Source organism: Neofelis nebulosa, chromosome 1, assembly GCF_028018385.1.
Source record: "Neofelis nebulosa isolate mNeoNeb1 chromosome 1, mNeoNeb1.pri, whole genome shotgun sequence".
Lineage (NCBI taxonomy): Eukaryota > Metazoa > Chordata > Mammalia > Carnivora > Felidae > Neofelis > Neofelis nebulosa.
This window is the reverse complement of record NC_080782.1, coordinates 150,293,112-150,316,703: the sequence shown is the minus strand read 5'-3', so window position 1 is coordinate 150,316,703 and position 23,592 is coordinate 150,293,112. Positions and strand designations below refer to the sequence as shown.

Below are 23,592 nucleotides of genomic sequence, written 5' to 3'. Positions count from 1 at the left end.
GACGCGGGGCTCGAACCCACGGACCACGAGATCATGACCTGACCCGAAGTCAGACGCTTAACCGACTGAGCCACCCAGGCGCCCCTACATAGTCTTCATTTTTATAGTTGTATGATCAGTCTCGCTGTCTAGTGAAGTAAATTCTCCTGTTCTTCTTTAGGGGTGGCTTGGCTGTTCTTGGCCCTTTGTTTTTCTTTTTTCTTTTTTTAAGTTTTATTTATTTATTTTGAGAGAGTGTGTGCATACATGCAAGTGGGAGAGGGGCAGAGAGAGAGGGAGAGAATCCCAAGCAGACTCTGCACTGTCAGCAGAGCCCGACATGAGGGCTTGAATTCAAATTGAGAGATCATGACCTGAGCTGAAATCAAGAGTCGGGTGCTTAACCGACGGAGCCACCCAGGTGCCCTTGCCTTCTGTTTTTCTGTTTGACTTTTTACATCCTTTGTCAAATTCAATGAAAAATCCTACTGTGATTTTGTTAAGATATATGACATGTGGACCAGTTTGGGAAGAATTATCATCTTCATGATAATAAGTCCTCCAATCCATACAAATGGTGAGTCCCTCCATTTACTTAGATCTACTCTGTAATATCTTTCTTTTTTTTTTTAATGTTTATTTATTTTTGAGAGAGAGACAGAGCATGAGTGGGGAAGGGGCAGAGAAAGGGAGACACAGAATCTGAAGCAGGCTCCAGGCTCTGAGCTGTCAGCACAGAGCCCGACGCGGGACTCAAACCTATGAGCCATGAGATCATGACCTGAGCCAAAGATGGATGCTTAAACTACTGAGCCCCTCAGGCACCCCTCTGTAATACCTTTCTAATGCTTTATAACTTTCTCCATAAAAATATTAAACAGATTTTGTTAGGCTTTTTTCCTCTGAGTACTTTATGCATATTTTTTTATCATTTATTTTTGAGAGACAGAAAGCATGAGCAGGGGAGGGGCAGAGAGAGAGGGAGAAAGAGAATCCCAAGCAGGCTCTGCAGTGTCAGCACAGAGCCCGACATGGGGCTTGAACTCATGAACCATGAGATCATGACCTGTGCTGAAGTTGGACGCTTAACCAACTGAGTCACCCAGGCACCACTCCAATCCTTATTCTTTTTATTTCTATGGTATCCATACAAAGAATCCTCACTGATAGGAAATGGACATGACAGACGGATCCTAGTTTTTAAAACTCTGAAATGTTGGGATTATTAGTCACTGCAGAATAGCCCTGCTAATTCTGACTAATAAGAATTTCTCTTTCTTGCTTATTATGCTAACTAGGACCTCTGGTAAAATGCTAAATAGAAGTGTTGCTACCCAGCATCCTTCTTTTGTCCTGATTTTAAACAGAATGCTTTTAACAGGTCACAATAGAGTATGGTGTTTACTATAAGATCATTTTTTTAGATGTCCCTTATCAGCTTAAGGCAGTATCCTGGTCCTACTTGGCAGAGAGTTCTTATCATGAATGGTTGTTGTGTTTTATTGACTACTCTTTCTTTTTTTTAAAAATGTTTTTTAAGTTTATTTATTTATTTTGAGAGAGACACAGAGAGCATGAGCTGGGGAGGGGCAGAGAGGAAAGAGAGAATCCCAAGTAGGCTCTGCAGAGCCAGTGCAGAGCCTGACATGGGGCTTGAACTCACAAAACCATGAGATCATGACCTGAGCCGAAATTAAGAGTCAGACGCTTAACCGACTGAGCCACCCAGGTGCCCCTCTCAACTACTTTTTCTGGATCGATTGACCCTAGGTTCTCTTCTCTTTTAAACTGTTAAGTGATCATTTATACAGTAGTCTCCCTCTTTATCCACAGGGTATATACTCCAAAACCCCAGTGGATGCCTGAAACCACGGATGGTACTGAACTCTATACTATGTTTTTTCCTATACATACATACTTATAATGAAGTTTATAAATCAGGCACAGTAAGAGATAACAATAATCAAATAGATCAATTATAATAACATACTATAACAAAAGTTGTGTGAATGTGGCCTCTCTCTCTCAAAATATCTTATTACACTGCACTCACCCTTCTTGTGATGATGTGAGATGATAAAATGCCTACGTGAAGAGATGAAGGGAAGTGAATGATGTAGGCACAATGACGTGGTGTTAGGCTACTGCTGACCTTCTGTCAGAAGGAGGATCATCTTGCTTCCAGACCTTGCTCGATGGCAGGTAATTGAAACCACAGAAAACAAACCACAGATAAGAGGGGAACTACTTACTGTATTAGTTTTTTTTTTTCCAATGTGGAGCCCCCCCTCCTTGCATTTCTGGGATATATGAAATCGGGTCGTGATCGTTACCTTTTTTGTACATCCTAAGATTCCGTTTGCTCTTGTTTTGTTTAGGATTTTTGCAGCTATAATCATGAGATGGTCTTGTTATTTTCCTGCCTGCCCCTCTTCTTTTCTCTTTCCCTGTTCTCTCTTCTGTATAAAAGACTGAATTTCCTCCTCCTGGATCATTGGGCTAGAATTTGCCAGCGAAACCATGTGGGCCTGCTATTTCCATTTAGGGAAGACTTTCATGTACTGATTCAAGATTTTCCTTGTTTGTTTTAAACAAACAAGTCATACTCACCTCTAATATTCTCTGTATTTACATCCGTCCTTGTTCCGTCATCCCTCTGGCTAAGTGTTCGTCAATTTTGTTAGCCTTTTCAAATAAAGAGCTTCTAGCTTCCTTGATCCTATGTGTTGCATCTTTCTTTACTATTTCATTTTTTTCTCTAATCTTTATTATTTCCCTCCATCTACTTTAAAGAAAGTAGAAATCCAAAAATCCAGAAAGCTTTGGATTCTTTCTTTTTCCTTTTCTAATTATTTTTTATTGTTGGATATTCAGCCTGTTGTTATCGTTTCTTCTTTTTTTCTTTTTGAGAGACAGAGCACATGTGTGCAAGCCTGAGTGGGGGAGGGGCAGGGAGAGAGAATCCTAAATAGGCTTCCTGCTCAGCATGGAGCCTGACGCAGGGCTCAATCTCACAACACAACATCATAACGCAAGCCAAAATCAAGAGTCAGACACCCGACCAGCTGAGCCACCCAGGAGCCCCTGTTCTAATAGAAGCATGAAAGACTATCCATTTCTTTCTAAATATATTTTTTGTTTGCATCCTCCACATTTTGTTTTTCAACATTTTCGTTCTTGTTTTAATTTCCGTGACGATTTCATCTTTGACCCATAGATCATTTTAAAATGTGTTTTTAGATTTCCGACTATTTGAAAAGAATGCACATTCTCATAGGTTGGAGGGTAGACAGGCTTCCATATCTGTCCATTACTTCAACTATGTAAATTGTGTTGCTCAAATTTATATTTATACTGTCTTGTTTGTCTCCATAATCTGTGGATTACTGCCAATGTGTGAAAATCTTCCACTGTGGCAAGAAGATGTGATTTCTCCCTATAAAGAGGTTTACTTTCTGACTGCATTTGCCTTTATATTTTGAAGCTATGTTGTCAGGCGCAAGCAAGTTTGGACTTGTGACATACCCTCAATTGATCAAACTTTTACCATTATGTGGTTACCCTTTAATCTTCTCTGATGCTTTTTGCCCTAGAGTCTTTTTTTCCTGCCTTAAAATCTATTTTGTCTAATATTAGTACAGCTATGTGATATTTTTCATATATATTTTTCCATTTTTTTAACTTATATCTTTGGATTTGGGGTGTCCCACTTGAAAATATCAAGTAGCTGGGGTTTTAAAATTACAGCAATTGGGACAACTGACTGGCTCAGTTGGTTGAGCATCCAACTCTTGATTTCTTCTGGTCATGGGATCAAGCCCCGAGTCAGGGTCTGCACTGAGTGCAGAGCCTGCTTAAAATTCTGTCTCTCGGGGCATCTGGGTGGCTCAGTCTGTTAAGGATCCAACTCTTGATTTCAGCTCAGGTCATGATCTCATGGTTCATGGTGGGATTGAGCTCCACATCGGGCTCTGCACTGACAGCATGGAGCCTGCTTGGAGTTCTCTCTCCTTCTCTCTCTGTGCCCCTCCCCCTCTCAAAATAAACAAACATTTTAAAAAATGGTTCTGGGCACCTGTATGGCTCCGTTGGTTAAAGCATCTGATTTCAGCTCAGGTCATGATCTCATGGCTCATGAGAGCCCGGTGTGGGACTCTGTGCTGATAGCTCAGAGCCTGGAGCCTGCTTTGGATTCTGTGTCTCTGTCTTTCTCTGCCCCTTCCCTGCTCATGCTCTCTCTCTCTCAAAAATAAATAAACCAAAAGAAAAAAATTCTCTCTCTCTCTCTCCCTCTGCCCCTCTCCTCTGCTCATGCACACACACACACACACACACACACACTCTGAAAAATAAAATAAAATAAAGTAAAATAAAATAATATAAAATAAAAAAACAGCAATTATAATTACTGATATATATGGATCAGGTTTTACCATTTCTGTGCACCTTTGACTTGTCTTCCCAACTCTTCCCTGTCTTTTTTCCTCTTTACTTCTTTTGGATTAATAGATCCCCAATTCCATCTCCCCCTCTACTTATTGAAAGTCACCCTGTCAATTTCAACATGAATATTTAAGTTAAGTTAAATCTTTTAAACTTCAGTACATTTATACAGCTGAATATTCCACATCAATCGAAAAATTATGTTTCCAAGGGATATTTTATGACACATGAAAAGGTTCATGTGGAAAAATACGGAAGCATATATACAGTTATGTGCAGATAGATACATACAGTTGACTCTCATAATTTAACATGATTATATCCATGAAGTTGTCGTGAACACAGAATTAGCAAATGCCACTGCTCCCAAGGGAAATACAGGGGTAAGTTCCTTGCAAGCCTCCCACCACATTTGCATCGACCAGCCAATACATAACCTTGCATTGTGCGTGTTTCTGTTCAAAGACACCGTATTTAACATATATTGTTCTTCCAATAACATTGAACTCATGATTCATGTCTGAGTGCAGCTTATCTAACACGTATTTTCTCGTTAGGGCACATCACAACCTTCATGTGCTCAGGAACTGCAGCACTGTGCTTGGAGCCACGTTAAGCAGGGAACTCACCATCACACTGAACAGACCACAAAAAAAAAAAAGGACAGTTTCTTCACAGTAGGGGAGCTGAAACGAGAAGGCAGGGTGTCAGCTCAACCTCTGCTGGGAACAAAAAGGCACTTTGAGTGACTCAAATATTTTTTTTAATGTTTATTTGTTTTTCAGAGAGACAGAGAGCATGAGCAGGGGAGGGGCAGAGAGAGAGGGAGACACAGAATCTGAAGCAGGCTCCAGGCTCTGAGCTGTCAGCACCAAGCCCAATGTGGGGCTCGAACCCATGAACCGTGAGATTGTGACCTGAGCCAAAGTTGGGTGCTTAACTGACTGAGCCACCTAGGCACCCCACGTGACTCAAATTTTTTGCCACTCTGCACATATCCATGAATGACAGCAAGTGACAGTGACATGAGTAGCGATTTGGGGCTACAAATACGTTTTTAGGAAGCAGACAGATTCACAAAGACAGAATCCATGAAAAATGACAATCAGATGTGGGGGAGCTATGCATATACATATATATATATATATATATATATATCATATTAACTTACATCTTCGAGTATATAGAAAAAAGACTGGAAGGATACACTTCAAACCATTGGTATTTGTGGATGATTTTGAGGTTTCAACGGTTTCCAGATCATCTACAATAATGATCAATGAACTGACTCCATGTTCCAAAAGTTATTGACAGAAAGACTGAGTATGATCCTTGTGTCTTTCCCAGCCTTGTTTCAGTGACAAGACCAACAATCTGGAGGCTTATGTGAAATGGTTCAACAGATTGTGCTACCTCGTGGCGACTGAGATCTGCATGGTGCGTAGAAAGCCGGGGTGTATGACCTGGCTTAGCCAAAGGTGGTGGGGGTTGGGGGAGCCCACCTGGGAGGGAACCAGAAGGGCCTCTTGAGCTTGTCCGTGTCCAAGCCCGGGACCAAGCTGGGCACCTCTCTGGGACACCAGGTGTCACCACCCAGCTTGCCTACCGTGACATTTCTCTCTGGATGGAGCCTGGCACGGATCCACTGGACTCTGACAGAGAGTGTCAGAGATGGCTTGCTGAAAGAGTCAGATCTGCCAAGTGGTCCCGCCCCCATCTCTTCCTATCTGCCTTGGGTGGCGTGGCCTGCCCTGCTGCCACACTGTGTTTGGCTCTCTCAGCATTTAGAATAGAAATGCCCCAACCTTTTAAGAACTGGGAGATTGTACATGCAAAGCCCAGGTCTCCAGCTTCTCCCAGGAGGCAGGAAGACATCAATACTGAGCCAGGTGCCCTTGTCACCAAGTCACGGTCCCTCAGGGCCAGACCCTACCCACCCTCTTCTCTTCCTTAGAGCGGAGGAACCTCCTCCAAGCCCCCTGTCACCATCAGGTAAGGCCCTGGGGCCACTTGTGTCAGGGAAGGAAAGACTAAAGGCAACACAGGTGCCAGGTGGGGCTCTCTGGAAGCAAATGCTGAGATGAAAACTGGGGTAAGGGGCAGAGAAAGGGGCAGAGGCAGGCCTGCTCAGAAGGAGAAGCTGGTCTGTGATGCCTCAGCCTTGGGAGTGCTTCCTGTTGGGCACCCACAGCAGGCTGAAATGCCTGGCCTCCATCCCCGCCAGGCTCAGCCATCTCCACCACTGTACAGACACCCCGATAGGGACAGGAAGGACCTCGGGTGGGAGGCTTTCTGAACGGGGTTTGGGCAGCACGTCTCATGCTTCCTTGTGGCAGTAAAGACCACTGCTGCACGTAAGAGCAAGCCGGCAAAATCCATATGGAAAGAACACAGGGTAGGGTTCCACGGGCCCCACCTGCTTCCTGCATTTGCATTACTGGCCTGGCAGCTCAGGTGGCAGTTTTTACATAGGCAAAGCTGGACTGAGCCCTCCCAGGAGTCAGGCAGTGCCTCAGTCTAGGACGCCCCAGGGGATAACATTGTTTGGAGCCATCAGAGAAGTCAGGGTCCCAAGCACTTGGCCACAAGCTGGAGGTGAAGTCATGCAGTCATTCAACAGGAAGCAGTGGAGGGGGCCACTCTGGGGACAGGGCCGGGGTCCGTGCAGCCCCAGTGTGGGGAGAGCAAGCTCGATGTACGGGGGACGGGTGAGGGAGCCATGGAGGATGCTGGAGCTGGGCCTGGAGGGAGGAGCTGTGTCTTGGAGGGAGAGCCCCTCAGCACTCTGGATGCCCCATGGAGTCCCGTCAGACCCCCTCCCCCGCAGCCCGTCATGGTGGTGGGCTCTACGGGCTCTGCCAAGGACGCGCAGAGACCCTGAACTCTCTGGCTGCAGACTACCTAGCATCAAGCGGCTCCACCGTGAACTGGGTTGAGAGAATGTTGATGAGGGACTGGCCTAGTGACGGGGTGGGGCCGTGTCACCACTAAGGCTCAGATGCCTTGTCCCCAGCCGGCCAAGAAGAAGCAGAGGGCCCAGGTGGTGGAGTTCTTCATTGACGTGGCCCGTGAATGCTTCAACATTGGCAACTTCAACTCTCTGATGGCCATTATCTGTGAGTAGGCCAGCCAGCCCGGGCCCCGTGGGAGCGCCCCCAGAGGCACTTGCAGACAGGCCAGGGATGGGGTGCGGGGGGGGAAACCAGGGCCCTCCTCTGAGCAAGGTTGGTGCTGCTGAGCCCATACTCCCCTGCCCCAGAGGTCCTGGAGACTTGACCCCCCCCCTTTGAGGCCTTCCTTGCCAGGGTGTTTGGTGAGGGCTGGACAGTGTGTCCCCAGAACCAGGGACAGCAGGGGCCCAAAGCAGACCCTGGTCATGGTGTGGGGCCAGTTTGGCGGGTACTGGGACAGGGGCCTGCACACATGGGCCGGTTCGCCCAGACACAGTGTCCCCAGCACCCATACACCACCATCGGGCCGTCTGCAGAGGCCTCAACCTTGGTTCAGGCGGCCACCTGGGGCCACCCCCCAGGCCTCCCGCCCTAGGGAATTAAGCAGACTGTGCAGCCCAGAGACGCTCCCCTAGCTCGACCCTCCCTCTTCCAGCCGGCATGAACATGAGCCCTGTCTCCAGGCTGAAGAAGACCTGGGCCAAAGTGAAGACAGCCAAGTTTTTCATCCTTGAGGTAAGCAAGGCTGCCGGGCTGCCGGCTGGAACTGGCCGACCCTGGGATGCAGCTCCCCCACATGCTTCCCTGTCTCCTTCCAGCACCAGATGGACCCGACAGGGAATTTCTGCAACTACAGGACAGCCCTGCGGGGGGCAGCCCACCGCTCCCTGACTGCCCACAGCAGCCGGGAGAAGGTAGGTCAGAGGCTTGCCTGGCCTTGAGAGCTCCTCCCTACTCCTTCCTACTCCCTACCTTGGCCTAGATGGGCTGTATCAGAGAGCCTCTATGCCAACTCCAACGTCACTGGGTCCAAACCCCTGCCCTTCTACAGCATCTGTATAGGCAGCCATGTTCCTTCTTTGCCTCCACTTTGGGCAACTCACCACCTTACAGAACAGATCAGCCCATGCTCATGCAGCTCTAGCTGGTAGGAAGTGTTCCCTTATGGGGCTAGGGTTGTCCTCTCTGGAGGACCAGGCAGAATGAGGCTGCTCCCTCTTCTACCCACCAGTCCTTCGGCACCCCCGGGTCCCCTTCCCCTCCCTCCTAAGTCAACAACCCAGGTCTGCCCCGCCATACTCGGTCTCCAGTCCACTCCCCACTTGGATCTCTTTGGTCCCTGAACAGTGTGACTTGTCAGAGTCCCTTCTGTTTCAGATCAAATTGTTTACAAGTACATAGGGTCTTACACCTCCTTACTCTAAACGCAATACCTTCATTGATATAGCTTCAGATCACATTCACGGTTTTGGCAATGACTGAACCAAGCTTCTCGCTCACTAGAACTGCCTTTTCACAGGCTCTGTTCTTATACATTTGCATTTGGGGGCCTCGCTGACCCTGATCAATTGTATTTGTCTCCCAAATTCTCCTGGTGGCCTCCAATACAAGAAACTGGGCCCTGGGATTGCAGGGAACCTCTGGCTTAAAACCTGTCACCAGCCCGATGATTAGAGTTATCATATCCATGGGGAAGAAACACCAAGACCTTTTCTGCCTGATCTCCTGGCAGGAATATTGGCAGAATTAGGTCTCTGCCGTGTTTGTGGAGGTCTGTTTCCAGTTTGAGAACAAGTTGCTGTTCTTGAAATTCAAAGTCCCTGTGGAATTAGATGAGATGGCTACCAAGGTTTAAGTCTGGGGAGCAGGCCAAGACCTGCACATTTGTGCCACCCAGCCGGCCCTCCCAGGGTGGGTGTTCACAGACCCTGGCCCCACTGATGGCTATGTCCTATCCAGCTGGCCTTTCCTATTCAGGCTGTGAGCCCTTCAGCAGCTCTGGGTCTGAGGAGGGCTGATGCCAGGGAGCAGCATTCAGTGAGACAGAACCTCAAAATCCCGGGCAAGTGAGCCTGTCCCCCAGGAGCCAGGAAGCTGCAAAACCAGAGTGGCAGGGACAGAGACCTTGCTTCACTGAACACTTACCACGTGAGGACTACTTGACTCTGTCTCTCCCTTCCATTCAATTCTGATGACTACTTACCGGGTGGATTCTAGCAGTGCCATTACCCAGATTAGAAGACTGAGTCTCAGAGAGGAGACCTCACTTGTCCAGTCTCACAGCAAGTAGGTGGCAAAACCAGGAGTCAGCCTCTCCAGCGCACCACCAGGCCTCGTCCTATTCCCAGAGCGCAGGTGCTGTGTGGCAGTCACAGAGGTCCTCGCCTGTGGCCCAGGAGTGGGACTGTGGAGTGGGGGCAGATAGAGTTGGCTGCCACCTTTGGTCCAAGATGTCAATTATGGCACTGGCACTCTGCATTATTTTTCTTCCATCCGTGATCACCAGGTGGCTGTGGGGTGGACTGTGATGTCCCGTTCCTGCACGCTGAGCCCCCTTCCAGCTCTGGGGTACAGGGGCTCGAGATGGGTGATTTACAGAGCTGTGCCTTTCATTTTTCTGCATTCTCCTCTAACGTCCAAAGAGATATGGATCATCGGCTGGGCCCACAGAAGGTGCTTCATAAATGGATAGAAGACTGGAAGATGGATGGATGAATGGTTGGTTGGATGGATGGAGGGACAGATGGAAGGAAGGAAGGAAGGAAGGAAGGATATTTGCTGATGCTCTCGCAGTTCCTCACTGCTACAGCTGAAATTTTGAGGCCAGGAGGTCTCAGTGGTCATGGCATTCTATGCTTTCTTCTTATCTATAGCTAGTTCCTATCTGCCCCTCTTTCTCCCCATCTCTGTGATGGGGCCCACTCCACACAGGATTCTTTGGCTGACCCCCTGATGCCACCGCTTAACTCCAGAAAACAACATCAGTGGGTTACAGTCAACCCATGGGGGCAGGAAGACCAGCCAGGATGCTAAAGCCTGATAGGATGGTAGTCTGAGCCCATGTGGGCAGGCAGAAATGGTGAGAAGTTCTCAGAAAATGCTGCCTCTTTGAGGACCAGTTCCAATGTCCACCCTCTAGGAAGCCTGCACTGAGTCCCTGAGGACCACTGCCCTTAATCCCCTCCCTGTCCTGGAACATTTCAGGCACATTACAACCCAACGCAGCCATCATGCCCCAACCCTGGGCCTGGGGCTCAGCACTGTGGTGGGCATAGGGAGATGCACAGAGACTGCTCTCCCTCCTGGCACAGTGAGAAAGCAGGCAGGACAGGGGCTAGTCCTTCCTGAGCTACTTACTGCTGTGTGAGCTTGTGTGAGTTGCTTAACCTCTCTGGGTCTCGACTTCCTTGTCTGTAAGTTAGGGTAATAGAACCCTGCATCTCAGAACTTGCTGAGATGAAACTCGATCCCCATGCATGTATAGCTTGGCATAATGGAACACTCAGGCCGGCCACCAATGCCCCTGTGACAGGGCATGAGTGGAGGGCTCTTTAGGGGCCCAAATGGGAATTAAACCCAGCCTATAGATAGCAAAGACTTCAGGGAAAAGGCTCCACTACACTGGATGTGTCTGACATACCCTCACTCTTCTCCAAGCCCCAGCACCTAGCACAGTGAAGACCTGAGCAAATGTCTGAGGAGTTGACATAAATCTAAGGTGACCAGTTTGTCCCAGTTTCCCTGGGATGGCTCCACTTTTAGCACTGAAACTGTATCTCATGTAACCCCTCAGCCCTGGACAAACCAGGCAATTCATCTCCCTGCTAAATCTGGCTCTGGTCCCAGCCTCAGCATTCACTCACTGGGTGACCTTGGGCCAGGCCCTGCCACTGTGTGGGCCTCAGTTTCCCATCTTCCTTGACCCACTGAGCCATCCATGCATCCGTACTGTGCAGAGTGGTCATACCCAGGTCCTGATCTCAAAGCCTTTATCAACTTAGATAAGGGGTTAGCCAGAAATGTCAGGCCCTGGCGCCTGGTCCCAAGGGTGATGGGCTGAAGGCCACTCCTGGCCGGACTGGCAGCACATGCCCAGCTCTGGAGCCTGAGGGCACAGCAGGCGTGTTAGTTCCCTAGGAACTGGCTTAGAACAACAGAAATGTTGGGGCGCCTGGGTGGTGCAGTCGGTTAAGCATCTGACTTGATCTCAGCTCAGGTCTTGATTTTGGGGTCATGAGTTCAAGCCCTTGTGTTGGGCTCCGCACTGGGTGTGAAGCCTACTTAAAAATGAAAAAAGAACAGGGGCACCTGAGTGGCTTAGTTGGTTGGGTGTCCAACTTCGGTTCAGGTTAGGATCTCACGGCTCATGAGTTCCAGCCCCGTGTTGGCCTCTGTGCTGACAGCTCAGAGCCTGGAGCCTGCTTCGGATTCTGTCTCCGCCTGTCTCTGTACCTTCCCCACTCACGGTCTGTCTCTCTTTCTCAAAAACATAAACATTTATAAATGTTATATATAAATTTATAAACATTAGAAAATTATAAAAAGAAAAAAACAACAGAAATGTATTGTCTCCCCATTCTAGAGGCCACATGCCAAAATCAAGGTAGTCTGTCTGGGTCGTGCTCCCTCCAAAGGGGGCATCCTTCTTTGCCTTTCCCAGCTTCTGATGGCCCTGGGTGTTCCTTGGCCAGTGGCCAAATCACTCCCATCTCTGCCTCTGTCTTCACATGGCTATCCTTCCTGTGTGTGTCCAAATTTCCCTCTTTTCACAAGGACGTCAGTCACTGGAGGAGAGCTCATTCTATCCGGTATGACCTCCTCTTAACCCGATTCCATCTGCAAAGACTATCTCCAAACTAGGTCCCATTCACAGGCACCAGGGTTTAGGACTCAAATGTATCTTTTGGGGGGACACAGTCCAACCCACCGCAGCAGCGTGCACCCAGCCAGCTCCCCTCGGGTCGCCAGAGCTGTCAGCAGTGGGTGTCCCTTCCCTAGGGACCAGGAGTTGGCATGTGCAGAGCAGGGAGGGAGAAATGAGACATCCAGGCAGTGATACGCAGAGACCCCCGCCCTATTCAGGCCGGGCTCCAAAGTCTGTTCCTTCAGGCATCAAGAAAGGCATAAAATGACAAATCATGAAATATATATTTTAAAAAGTAGGCTGCAGAATTTCACAACAGGTGACTCACTTTCCATACATATCTCATGGTGGGCTCTGCATGCACCTGAAGTCCTCCTGGCACACTTGAACCAGGTGGTCTGCAGATCCCTGGATGGTGGAGGGTCGAGGGGAACTGCCACCAGCCTCTCCCAGCGGAGAGTGGAAGAAATGTTCAAAAGGCATGAGAACCATGCATCTTTCATTCAGCCCCAACACGGGGAGGCGGTGTGTGTGTGTGGGGGGGGGGGGTGCCGTATACAGTAGGTGCTCAGTCAGCACTGGAGTCTGATGGGGCCTGGGAAGAAAGAGTCTGGTGCTAGGGTAAAGGGGCCTGTGCTTCCTGCCGACTGAAGGCTGACCTGTACCCTCTCTCTTCCAGATCGTCATTCCCTTCTTCAGCCTGCTCATCAAAGACATCTACTTCCTGAACGAGGGCTGTGCCAACCGCCTCCCCAATGGACATGTCAACTTTGAGGTAGAGTCCAGGGGCCCCCGACAATCAAAGCCCCCAGGGCAGGGGCACCAGACGAATTGGGGACGGTTCACAAGACATCACGGCGGGATTATCAGGGTCTCCCCACCCCACCCCTTCCACAGGAGACTGAGGCTCATGCAGGCACTGATCCCCCACTGCCCGCCACAGGTGAGGCAGACTCATTTTCAGCCCTCGAAGAGCACAAGGCTGTGAGAAAGCCCCACGGACCCACAGTGACAATGGGTGAGATGCTGTGACCCGCACAGGGCACAGGGCATGTGTCAGAGAAGGCCTCCCTGAACACAGGAGGAGGTGGGCAAGTAGTGTGGGCAGAGAAAGAAAGATTTCTACTCCCTCTGCAGACACTCACTGCCATCAGCTCAAGTGTCCCCCTCCTCCAGGAAGCTCCCCTTGACCTCCCAGACAGAGGGTGGCCCAGCCCATACTCAGTGGACTGGGCATTCCTTGGTCACAGCTCTCCAGTCCCTGAGCTCCTTAGAAGCAAAGGCAGGTTGACCCCACACACACACACGGGACCACCCAGCACACATATCTTGGAGTGGCTGGTGGGCTAGGCATGGTGGGAGCTGAGGCCCAGGAGCCCTGAGAGCCCTGGGCAGTGACAGCAAGTGGTCACTGAGTCAGATAGACAAAGCCAGCCATGCAGCAGTGACAACCCCCGAATCTGCAAGAAGGAGGAGACTCTTCTCCCTAGGAAGGCTGGCCCACACTCGTGCTGGCCCCACCCAGCCTCCAACACCAAGGGACAGTCAGTCCTGGGCTGGCCCCTGCGCTATCTGAGCCCCAGTCTCTCCCTCTCTAAAACAGGGCTTTGGCACAGAGCCCACCAAGGGCTCTGTGGGGACAGCATCCCCTGCTGGTGGGTCCCCCACCCAACGCCTGGGCCCTCTGGCCTGGAGCTGCCTCTGCTCTGGGGCCTCACACAGACTCCCCTGCAGACTTTCCTGTGCTGCCTGCAGGCCTGGTTAGCCCTGAGAACCTGTGTAGCAGGGAGAAGTCCAGTCCAGCAGGGAGCCTGGGTGCCGCATCCTCAGGACAGGCTGGACTGGAAGTGACATGGAGGAGGCTGGCCTTGGGTTAAATTAACAGAGGGGTCCGGGAGCCCAAGATCACACTTTCCAGAAGACCCCACACATACCAGCTGTGGAAAGCCCTGTATTGCACTCTTCTTAAACTGGTCCTCAGACCTGAGACCGAGGGAGGAAAGGCAAGACTGTAAAGTGCTTCTGAGGCCCCAGATTTGGGGCAGGGGCAGTGGGGGCTGGAGCCAGCCACCAGGACTGATGAAAGATGCCATAGAGGGTCGTTCCCACCGGGTCATGACTTTATGCTGGCAGTTTATTTAAAAGCCTTCTTTAAGTCAGCACAGATGTTTTTTTAATTTAAATAAATGTATTTAAATTTTACTTAAATAAAATTCTGCTTTAAGTGGATCCACTTAAATCTTCCTTAAATACATTTATTTAAATTTATTTGCATCATTCTCTAGATAAACAAACTCAGGGATAATCATGAAAAAGAATGAAACTAAAGTAATACTCGCCTCTCGCTGGATGTGCTGCCTGCCGATGACCTGGCCCTAGATGCTCTCTCTCCCCAGATTCTACAGAGGGAATGAAGAGATGTGGCGAACACCCAGGTTTCCTAATGGGGGGTCTGTCATTTACTGCCCAGTGCTCTGCCTTGCCCTGCCCAGGAGTGGGCCCCCAGGGACAGATGAGTGAGACTGGCCCGCTCTCACAGGTGACCTCCAGGCACTGAGGCGTGGAGGCGGGGTAAGGGGCTCCCATTTGTGTTTCAATGACCCTGGCAGAAATTTCTGGAGCTGGCCAAGCAGGTTGGAGAGTTCATCACGTGGAAACAAGTGGAATGTCCCTTTGAGCAAGACCCCAGCATCACCCACTACCTGCACACCGCCCCCATCTTCAGCGAGGATGGTAAGGTGACCCTATGGCCTCTGTCACCCCCAGCTCTGGGACTCTGGGGTGGTCTCCTAGTCACATCTCCATATGGGGCCCCTGCTGCGAGCAGGATGCATCACGCCCATGTTTGCTGGATGTGAAAGGGAGCAGAGAAGGCTGAGCACCAGTCAGGGCCTGAGGAGCTGCAGGCTGGGGACCTCCAGGGTCCCCAGGGCCAGGCTTCCCCTTGGACACAGTATGGTTGCTGCTGGACATCATAAATTGAAACCATCGGTCCCACACACTTTCCTCATTGGTAAAATAAGCAAGATGGTGAGAACTACCCTCCCCGTGCTCACATAGGGAAGGCAGAGCCCTGGGCTCCCCATGGGTCTTTCCACAGCTGGGGGTGTGTGCATGTTTGTGTGAGTGCGTGCATGCCTGTGTGTGTGTGTGTGTGTGTGTGTGTGTGTGTGATGAGGCATCTTTTCTCCAGAGTGCCATTAATGTCTGTGCCCTCCAGTAAATCAGCATTCCCATCTGATCATTTATCAAATGTGACAAATTTGCTTGTGAATTTTCTAAGCAAGCATACTCCAGGAAGAGAAAGTGCTGGAAGCAAGTGGCCATTTGGTCCTGAGTTGATCATCTCAGGGGAGGCAATGTGGCCCCATGGTCAGCTGCTTCCTGGATCCAAGACCCTCAACCTACCCCAGGAGGTCCCCACTGAGCACAACAAGCATTTAAAAAATTTTTTTAATGTTTATTTATTTTTTTTAATTTTTTTTAACATTTATTTATTTTTGAGACAGAGAGACAGAGCATGAACAGGGGAGGGTCAGAGAGAGAGGGAGACACAGAATCTGAAACAGGCTCCGGGCTCCGAGCTGTCAGCACAGAGCCCGATGCAGGGCTCAAACTCAAGGACCGCGAGATCGTAACCTGAGCCGAAGTCGGCCGCTCAACCGACTGAGCCACCCAGGCGCCCCAATGTTTATTTATTTTTGAGAGATAGAGAGACAGAGCGTGAGCAGGGGAGGGGCAGAGAGAGAGAGAGGTAGAGAATCCGAAGTAGGTTCCAGGCTCTGAGCTGTCAGTACAGAGCCCAATGCGGGGCTTGAACCCACAAACCACAAGATCATTACCTGAGCTGAAGTCAGACGCTAAACCAACTGAGCCACCCAGGCGTCCCCACAGCAAGCATTTTATAAAGGGACCCACACCCGTGCCTGAGAGAACATGTTCTGCCAAAAACAAAAACTTAGGAGAAAGGAGTTTTTAATGATTTTGCTTTTAATTGTTAATACTTTCAAGTTTGCCATTTTATATGTTATGTTTTGGAGCCATTAACTTTTGGGGGTGGGTTGGGGGGAGGGGAGTGTTCACCTGAAACAGTAATCCCTACCTGCAACAAGAAGTTCAGCAGCCTGATGGATAAGCCAGCCTGGGCTGTTCCCACCCCAGCAAGCTGTGTGACTCTAGGCAGGTGCTTCACCCTCTCTAAGCCTCACCTGCTGCATCTAAGTGGCTCAAAGCAACACTGATTTATTCTCTTAGAGTCCAAAGTCAGTTCCACTGGGCTGAAATCATGGTGTCAACAGAGCTGGTTTTTTCTGGAGGCTCTGAGGGGAAGACTGTTCCCTGTCCTGTTATGACTTCTAGTGGCCACCCATATTCCTTGGCACATGACCCCCTTCCTCCATCTTCAAAGCACATCATTTGAACCTCTGCTTCCACCATCACATCATCTTCTCTCTTGTGGTCAAGTCTCCTCTGTCTCGCTCTTAGAAGGACACTTGCAGTGTCATTTAGGGCCCTGCTGGATAATCCAGGATAATCCCCCCATCTCCACATCCTTAACTTAATCTTATCTGCTGAGTCCCTTTTGGCCACGGAAGCTAACATATTCACATGTCCCGGGGAGTAGGATCTGGATATCTCTGGGGGCCATTATTTAACCTACTAGTTACTATGATAACTGTTGTCATTAACCAATAGAACTTGTGCAGTAATGTGTCAAAAGCGTATTAGGAAAGGGGTGGGAGAGCCTGGGGGCAGGGAGAGGAGTGAGAGAAGGGCATTTCTCTTCTCTCTCTCTTTCTCTCTCTCTCTCTCTTTTTTTTTTTTTTTTTTTGAGAGAGAGCATGAACAAGGGAGGGGCAGAGGGAGAGAGAATCTTAAGTAGGCTCCATGCCCAGTGTAAAGCCCATTGTGGGGCTCCATCTCATAACTGTGAGATCATGACCTGAGCTGAAATCAAGAGTTGGACGCTTAACCGACTAAGCCACCCAAGTGTCCCAAGAGAAGGGCATTTCATTCACTCCTTCAGCCAATGGTATCTCTAGAGAACCTGCTGTGTGTGAGGCAGTGATTTAGCCATGAACATACAGCAAAAAAACTTAGCCCTTCTGAAGTGCCCTTAGAAAGGAGCACCTTCCAAGGCACCTGGGTGACTCAGTCAGTTAAGCATCCAACTCTGGATTTCAGCTCAGGTAATGATCTCACGGTTCATGGGATTGAGCCCTGTGTTGGGCTCTGCACTGACAGCATGGAGCCTGCTTAGGATTCTCCCTCTCTCTCTCTCTCTCTTTCCCTCTCTCTTGCCTTCCCCCACTTGCACTCTGTCTCTCTCTGTCTCTCTTGCTCACTCTCACTCTGTCTCTCTATTTATCTCTCTCTCTCTCTCTCTCTCTGAAAATAAATACATAAACTTTAAAAAACAAATCAAAAAAGAAAGGAGCTCCTTCCAGTGACCCTTGTTTCATCCTCTCCTTCCCCCCACCAAAAAAAAACAATAATAATAATAATAATAACTGAAGAAAGCAAGAGAAGGGACCTAAGCTGTATTGAGCCCCAACTGGGTTAGTCACAGCCTCTGACAGAATCCTGCCTAGCACTAAGCTCCAGGCTTCCTCTGGCAAGACCTGCCTAGCAATACAGCCAGCCTTGAGGCTCCCTGAAACAGGTGACAGTATAGAAAGTATCAGCAAAGAAACAGAAGATATTAAAAGGAGCCAAGTAGAAATTATAGAATTGAAAAATACAATAACTAAAATAAAAAACTGAGTAGATGGTCTCAACAGCAGAATGGAAAAGACAAAGCAAAGAATTGATGAGCTGGAAGATGGAACAATAGAAATTAAACAATCTGAACAACAGTGTCAGGGACCTGTGGGACTATAACAAAAGATCTAACACTCTTGTCATCAGAGTCTGGGAAGGAAGGGGACAAAATGGACAGGGTTGAAAAAATAATCCAAGAAGTAATGGCTGGAAAGTTCCCAGATTTGGAAAAGATAGAAACCTACAGATTCAAGAAGCCAAGTGAATTCCAAAAAGGATCAACCCAAAAAAACCCATACCAAGATACATCATAGTCACATTTCTGAGCACCAAATAAAAAGACACAAATTTTGAAAACACTGAGAAAGAAATGACACTTTACCTATAAGGGCAAAACAATTTGGATGACTAGAGTACTCATCAGAAATCATGGTGGCCAGAGGCAGTGGCATATTTTTCACGTGCTGAAAGAAAATAGCTGCCAACCCAGAATTCTATATCCAGTGAAAATATCCTTCAGGAATTTACTGTACATAAATCAAAATGGAATTCTAAAAACTGTTCAAGTAACCCACAGGAAGTTGGTGCTTTGAAAAGAACTGTAACATTGCCATCCTCCAGCAAAGAACCTCTTAAAGAAAAAGAGAAGACAGAAAATGCTAATATCTAGAATGAAATGGAAGATGTCACTATAGCCTCTGTCATCATTGAAAGGCTAATAAGAAAATACTGTGAACAACTCTAGACCCATTAATTTGGCCAGTTAGATGAAATGGACCAATTCCTTGAATAGCATAAACTGCCACAAAATAGATCATTTGAATAGCCCTATAACCATTAAGGAAATTGCATTTGTAATTTTAAAACATCCCAAAAATGAAATCTCTAGGCTCAGACAGCAGTTACACTAGAGAATTCTATTAAACATTTAAGGAAGACTTAATATGGATTCTACACAATCGTTTTCAAAAAATAGAAGAGGACAGGGCACCTGGGTGGCTCAGTCAGTTAAGCATCCAACTTCAGTTCAGGTCATGATCTCACAGTGCATGGGTTCGAGCCCTGTGTTGGGCTCTGTGCTGACAGTTTGGAGCCTGGAGCCTGCTTAGGATTCTGTGTCTCCCTCTCTCTACCCCTTGCCTGCTCACACTCTCTCTCTCTCTCTCTCTCTCTCTCTCTCCCAAAAATAAATAAACAAACAAAAAAACAAAAAAAAAAACAGAAGAGGACGGAACTTCCCAGTTCATTTTATGAAGTCAGTATTACCTTGACACCAAAACCAGATAAAGGTAGTAAAACAAAGAAAGTAAAGACCAAGATCCCTTCTGAATATAGATGCAAAAATTCCTTAACAAAATATTAGCAAATAGAATTTAGCAATATTGAAAAATAGTTAGATATCATGACCACGTGAGTTTATTCCAGAGATACGATACTATTCAATATTTGAAAATCAATCAGTGTCATCTACCATATTAACAGACTAACAGAGAAAAATGACTTGATTATATCAACTGACACAGAAAATGCATTTGACAGATTTCTACACCCATGCATGGGAAAAACTCTCAGAAAAATACGAATCGAGGGGAATTTATCAATCTGATAAACTGCACCTACCAAAACCTTTCCACTAACATCATTTTTAATGGTGAAAGACTGCTTTCTCACTAAGATCAGTAATAAGGCAAGGATATATACTCTCACCACTTTTGTTCAAGATAGTAATGGAGATCTAGTTCATGCAATAACGCAAGATAAGAAAATAAAGACAGATCAGAAAGGATGAATTAACACTGTCCTTATTTATTAAAAAATGTAAAAAATCCCAAAGAATCTCCAAAACTCCTAGAACTAAGTGGGTTCAGCACAAGTTGCAGAATACAAGATAAAGACACAAAAATCTATCATATTTCTGTGTGCTAACAATGAATATGTGGACACTGAAATTAAAAATACAACACCATCACTCAATATAATCACTCAAAAACATTAAATACTTAGGTATAAATCTAACAAAACATATCCAAGATTTGCATGCCAAAATCTACACGATGCTAATGAAAGAAATCAGAGAAGGTCTAAATAAATGGAGGGACATGACATGCATGAATTGGAAGACTCAGCATAGCAATGATACCAATTCTCCCCAAATTTAAGTACGGATTTAATGCATTTCCTATCAAAATCCAGGATTTTCCCATCAAAAGACAGTATTTTTTTTTTTTTGCAAACAAAGATACAATTATTCTAAGATAATTGTATATGGGGGTGAGCCTGGGTGGCTCAGTCAGTTGAGCATCCAACTTCAGTTCAGGTCATGATCTCATGGTTCATGAGTTCGAGCCCCATGTTGGGCTCTGTGCTGACAGCTCAGAGCCTGGAGCCTGCTTTGGATTCTGTTTCCCTCTCTCTCTGCTCCTCCCCCACTCACACTTTGTCTCTTTCTCAAAAATATATATTTTTTAAAAATTTTTTAAATGAAATGTATATGGGAAGCCATAGAAACTAGAATAGCTGAAACAATTTTGAAAAAGAAGAATAAAATGGGGGGGATTACTCTACCCAATATTAAAGCTGATATTATACAGCTACAATAATCAAGGCAGTGTGGTTTTGGTAAGACAGATACGTGGATCAATGGGACAGAATAGGGAACCCAAGAATAGACCCACACAAATGCCCAGTGACTTTTTTTAAATGTTTATTCAATTTTAAGAGAGAGAGCGTGTGCATGGGGAGGGGTAGAGAGCAAGAGGGACAGAAGATCCGAAGCGGGCTCTGAGCTGACAGCAGCAAGCCAGATGCAGGGCTGCAACTCATGAACCACAAGATCGTGACCCAAGCCGAAGTCAGACGCTCAACTGACTGAGCCACCCAGACTCCCCACTGTGCCCAGGGATTTTTGAGAATGGTGTAAAAGCAATTCAGCGGAGGAAAGTGAGCCCTTGCAACAAATGGAACAGGGGCATCTGAACATCCATAAGCCAAAAAATGAATTTTGACCTCATCCTTACACCTTTTATGAAAAATTAACCCAGAATGAATCACAGACTCGAATATAAAATGTAAAACTGTATAGCTTTTAGGAAGAATAAAAGTAACAGGAAATCTTCAGGATGTAGAACTAGACAAAGGGTTTCTTATAAAACTAAATTTGCACCGCCTGTCTGACTCAGTAAATGTGCTCTTGGGCATTTATTTATCCCAGAGAAACGAATACTCATGTTCACACAAAAAACCCGCACTCCAATGATTACAGCAGCATAAATAGTTCTAGCGAAACACTGGAAGCAATGCAGGTGTCCTTCAGTGGGTGAGTGGCTAAACACACTGTGGTATATCCATGCCACGGAATAGTCTTCAGCAAGAAAAAGGAATTAAGTATTGATTCATACTACAGCTTGGATGAAACACGGAGAATCACTCGGAGTGAAAAGAGACCATCCCATATGTTACATACTGATACGATTTATATCACATTCTTCTTTTAAAATTATGTATTTATTTTGAGAGACACAGAGACAGCAAGAGTGAGAGAAGGGCAGAGAGAGGGAGAGAGGGAGAGAGAATCCCAAGCAGGCTCTGTGCTGTCAGCATAGCGCCCCACATGGGGCTTGATCTCACAAACCACAAGATCGTGACCTGAGTGGAAATCCAGAGTTGGACGCTTAACTGACTGAGCCACCCAGGTGCCCCTATATCACATTCTTGAAATGACAAAAATCTGGACATGGAGAACCTATTAGTGGTGGCCAGGGATTAAGAAAGGGAAGCAGGTGGTCCTTAAAAGGGCAGCGTGAGGGATTCTGGTGGTGATGAGGGTGTTCTGCAAACCGTCAACATGCTGGTGGTGGTCCTGTGCTATAGTTTTGCAAATGCGAGACCATTGGTTTCTCCCAGACCACTGGGAGAAACTAGGGAAAGGGTACACCGACCTCTCTGTATTAATTAGCACATACAACTGCATGTGTACCTCCCAACAGGTTTAATTTAAGAATAAAAAGCAGGTCAGACTCTGGGTATAGGGCAGGCTATTATCATAGGCCATAACTGTGTGATTTTACCTCGTTTTCTGACCAGGTCTTTATTTGGCTTCTTATGAAAGTGAGAGCCCAGAGAACCAAACAGAAAAAGAGAGGTGGAAATCTCTAAGGTGAGTCTGTGAAGACGGGAGTAAAGACTGGCATGGGGGAGAAGGTGGGTGCTTGGGGCCAGGCCAGGGCCGAGGGGCTTTGTGGATACCCAGGTCCGTGGGGAGGGGGCAGGACAGGCCAGGCTCTTAGGGGTGGGGGTGGGACTCATGCACTGGGTGGAAGGGAGGTTAGGATTGCAACCCACCCCCACCCCAACTGCCATGGCCGGAGGCTGGCCCTGTAGGCCGTCAGGATGTGTGTCCAGGTCCAGGAAACCCCAGTCCATATTCTTATGCCAGAAAGTGGGACACCACCTCCTGCTCGTTCAGCCTATTAACACGGCCCAGCGGTCAGACCAAGCCTGCAGCAGTGGGCTCTGAGGACTAAGCCAAGAGGGTTGTACAGAGCCCCTCTGGAGTGGGAGTCACCTGCCTTGCAGGGACTGGCTGGAGGGAAGTATAATCACCACCCTGGGCATGTTTAAATCTGCAGATCTTCTATTTTGGGGAAGACGTGAGAAGCTCTGAGCAGGAGGAGGAGGAGGTGGAGGAGGAAGAGGGGAGGAAGTCAGCAGAAGCCTTCCGCAGCCCTGCCTCAGCCGGCCTAGCAGAAAGTGGAGGTGTTGGTGCTTCCCTGCTTTGCAAACCGTGACCCCCACGGCCTGGCGCCCGCCCCAGCAACCACACGGCACAGGAGACCTTCCTCCACCTTTTGTGGAACTTCGGCCCCGGCAGGCCCAGGGGCCTCCTGACATGTGGGTGGCACGTGCCTCAGGGGCCCTGCCTTCAGGATGGTGGGGGTCACATTACTGTGACCTCGGCAAGGACACGGCACGACCCCCAGAGGGCCGGGTGACTGCAGTGTCACTCTCATTGGGTGATGAGTGCCACAGGGGCTGACCCCCAGTCTGTCACCAGGTGGCCTGGGAGCCTCTACATCTCCAGCAGGCACCACGCCGCTGGCCCCTGCCATTCTGCTGATGGACCCTACCCTGTCCCCCTCCCCTGGCCCCAAGATGGGCTGGTTTCTGCAGCCCAATTCACTCCCTTTCTGGATCCTGCTGGTATCAGGGGATAGCTTTCCGGTGACAGCTGTGACACAGGTCATGGGACAGATTTGAGTCACAAAAATGACAACATGTACAGTACATTGTAAACTCTAGAATTGGTATAAACATGTTCATACACCCTGCATATCCACGTCCACACTGTGCTTTTCACTCGTGGGTCTGGCATAAACTTTTGGCAGGATGAAGGGCAGTTTCCCAGCTCGGGCCTGGGGATGCGGTGGCCATTTCCACTCTGTAGACCCCATGTTGCACTGACAGGGCCTGGTGAATGGACACCCAACAGCCCTACATGTGACCAGACACTTCTTTTATGAGGGCTGGAGGGTGGGGGTGAGATGGGGTTGATGAACCTACCATGAGACTCCTCCCATTACCCGCGCCCCCACCCCA

At 48.1% G+C, this 23,592-nt stretch overlaps 1 protein-coding gene across 1 annotated transcript in view; it reads left to right on the top strand.

Annotated features, from left to right (window-relative positions):
* Positions 1 to 23,326, top strand: part of RASGEF1C (RasGEF domain family member 1C) — an 87,711-nt gene extending 64,385 nt beyond the window's left edge. Inside the window, exons 7-14 of the mRNA XM_058739716.1 lie at positions 5,770 to 5,859; positions 7,436 to 7,538; positions 8,029 to 8,108; positions 8,192 to 8,287; positions 12,917 to 13,012; positions 14,847 to 14,970; positions 22,081 to 22,153; positions 22,626 to 23,326. Of these exons, the coding sequence (XP_058595699.1) occupies positions 5,770 to 5,859; positions 7,436 to 7,538; positions 8,029 to 8,108; positions 8,192 to 8,287; positions 12,917 to 13,012; positions 14,847 to 14,970; positions 22,081 to 22,153; positions 22,626 to 22,650 (687 nt within the window). The 3' untranslated portion in view covers positions 22,651 to 23,326. The remainder of the gene's footprint in view (positions 1 to 5,769; positions 5,860 to 7,435; positions 7,539 to 8,028; positions 8,109 to 8,191; positions 8,288 to 12,916; positions 13,013 to 14,846; positions 14,971 to 22,080; positions 22,154 to 22,625) is intronic.
* Positions 23,327 to 23,592: the final 266 nt, after the last annotated feature.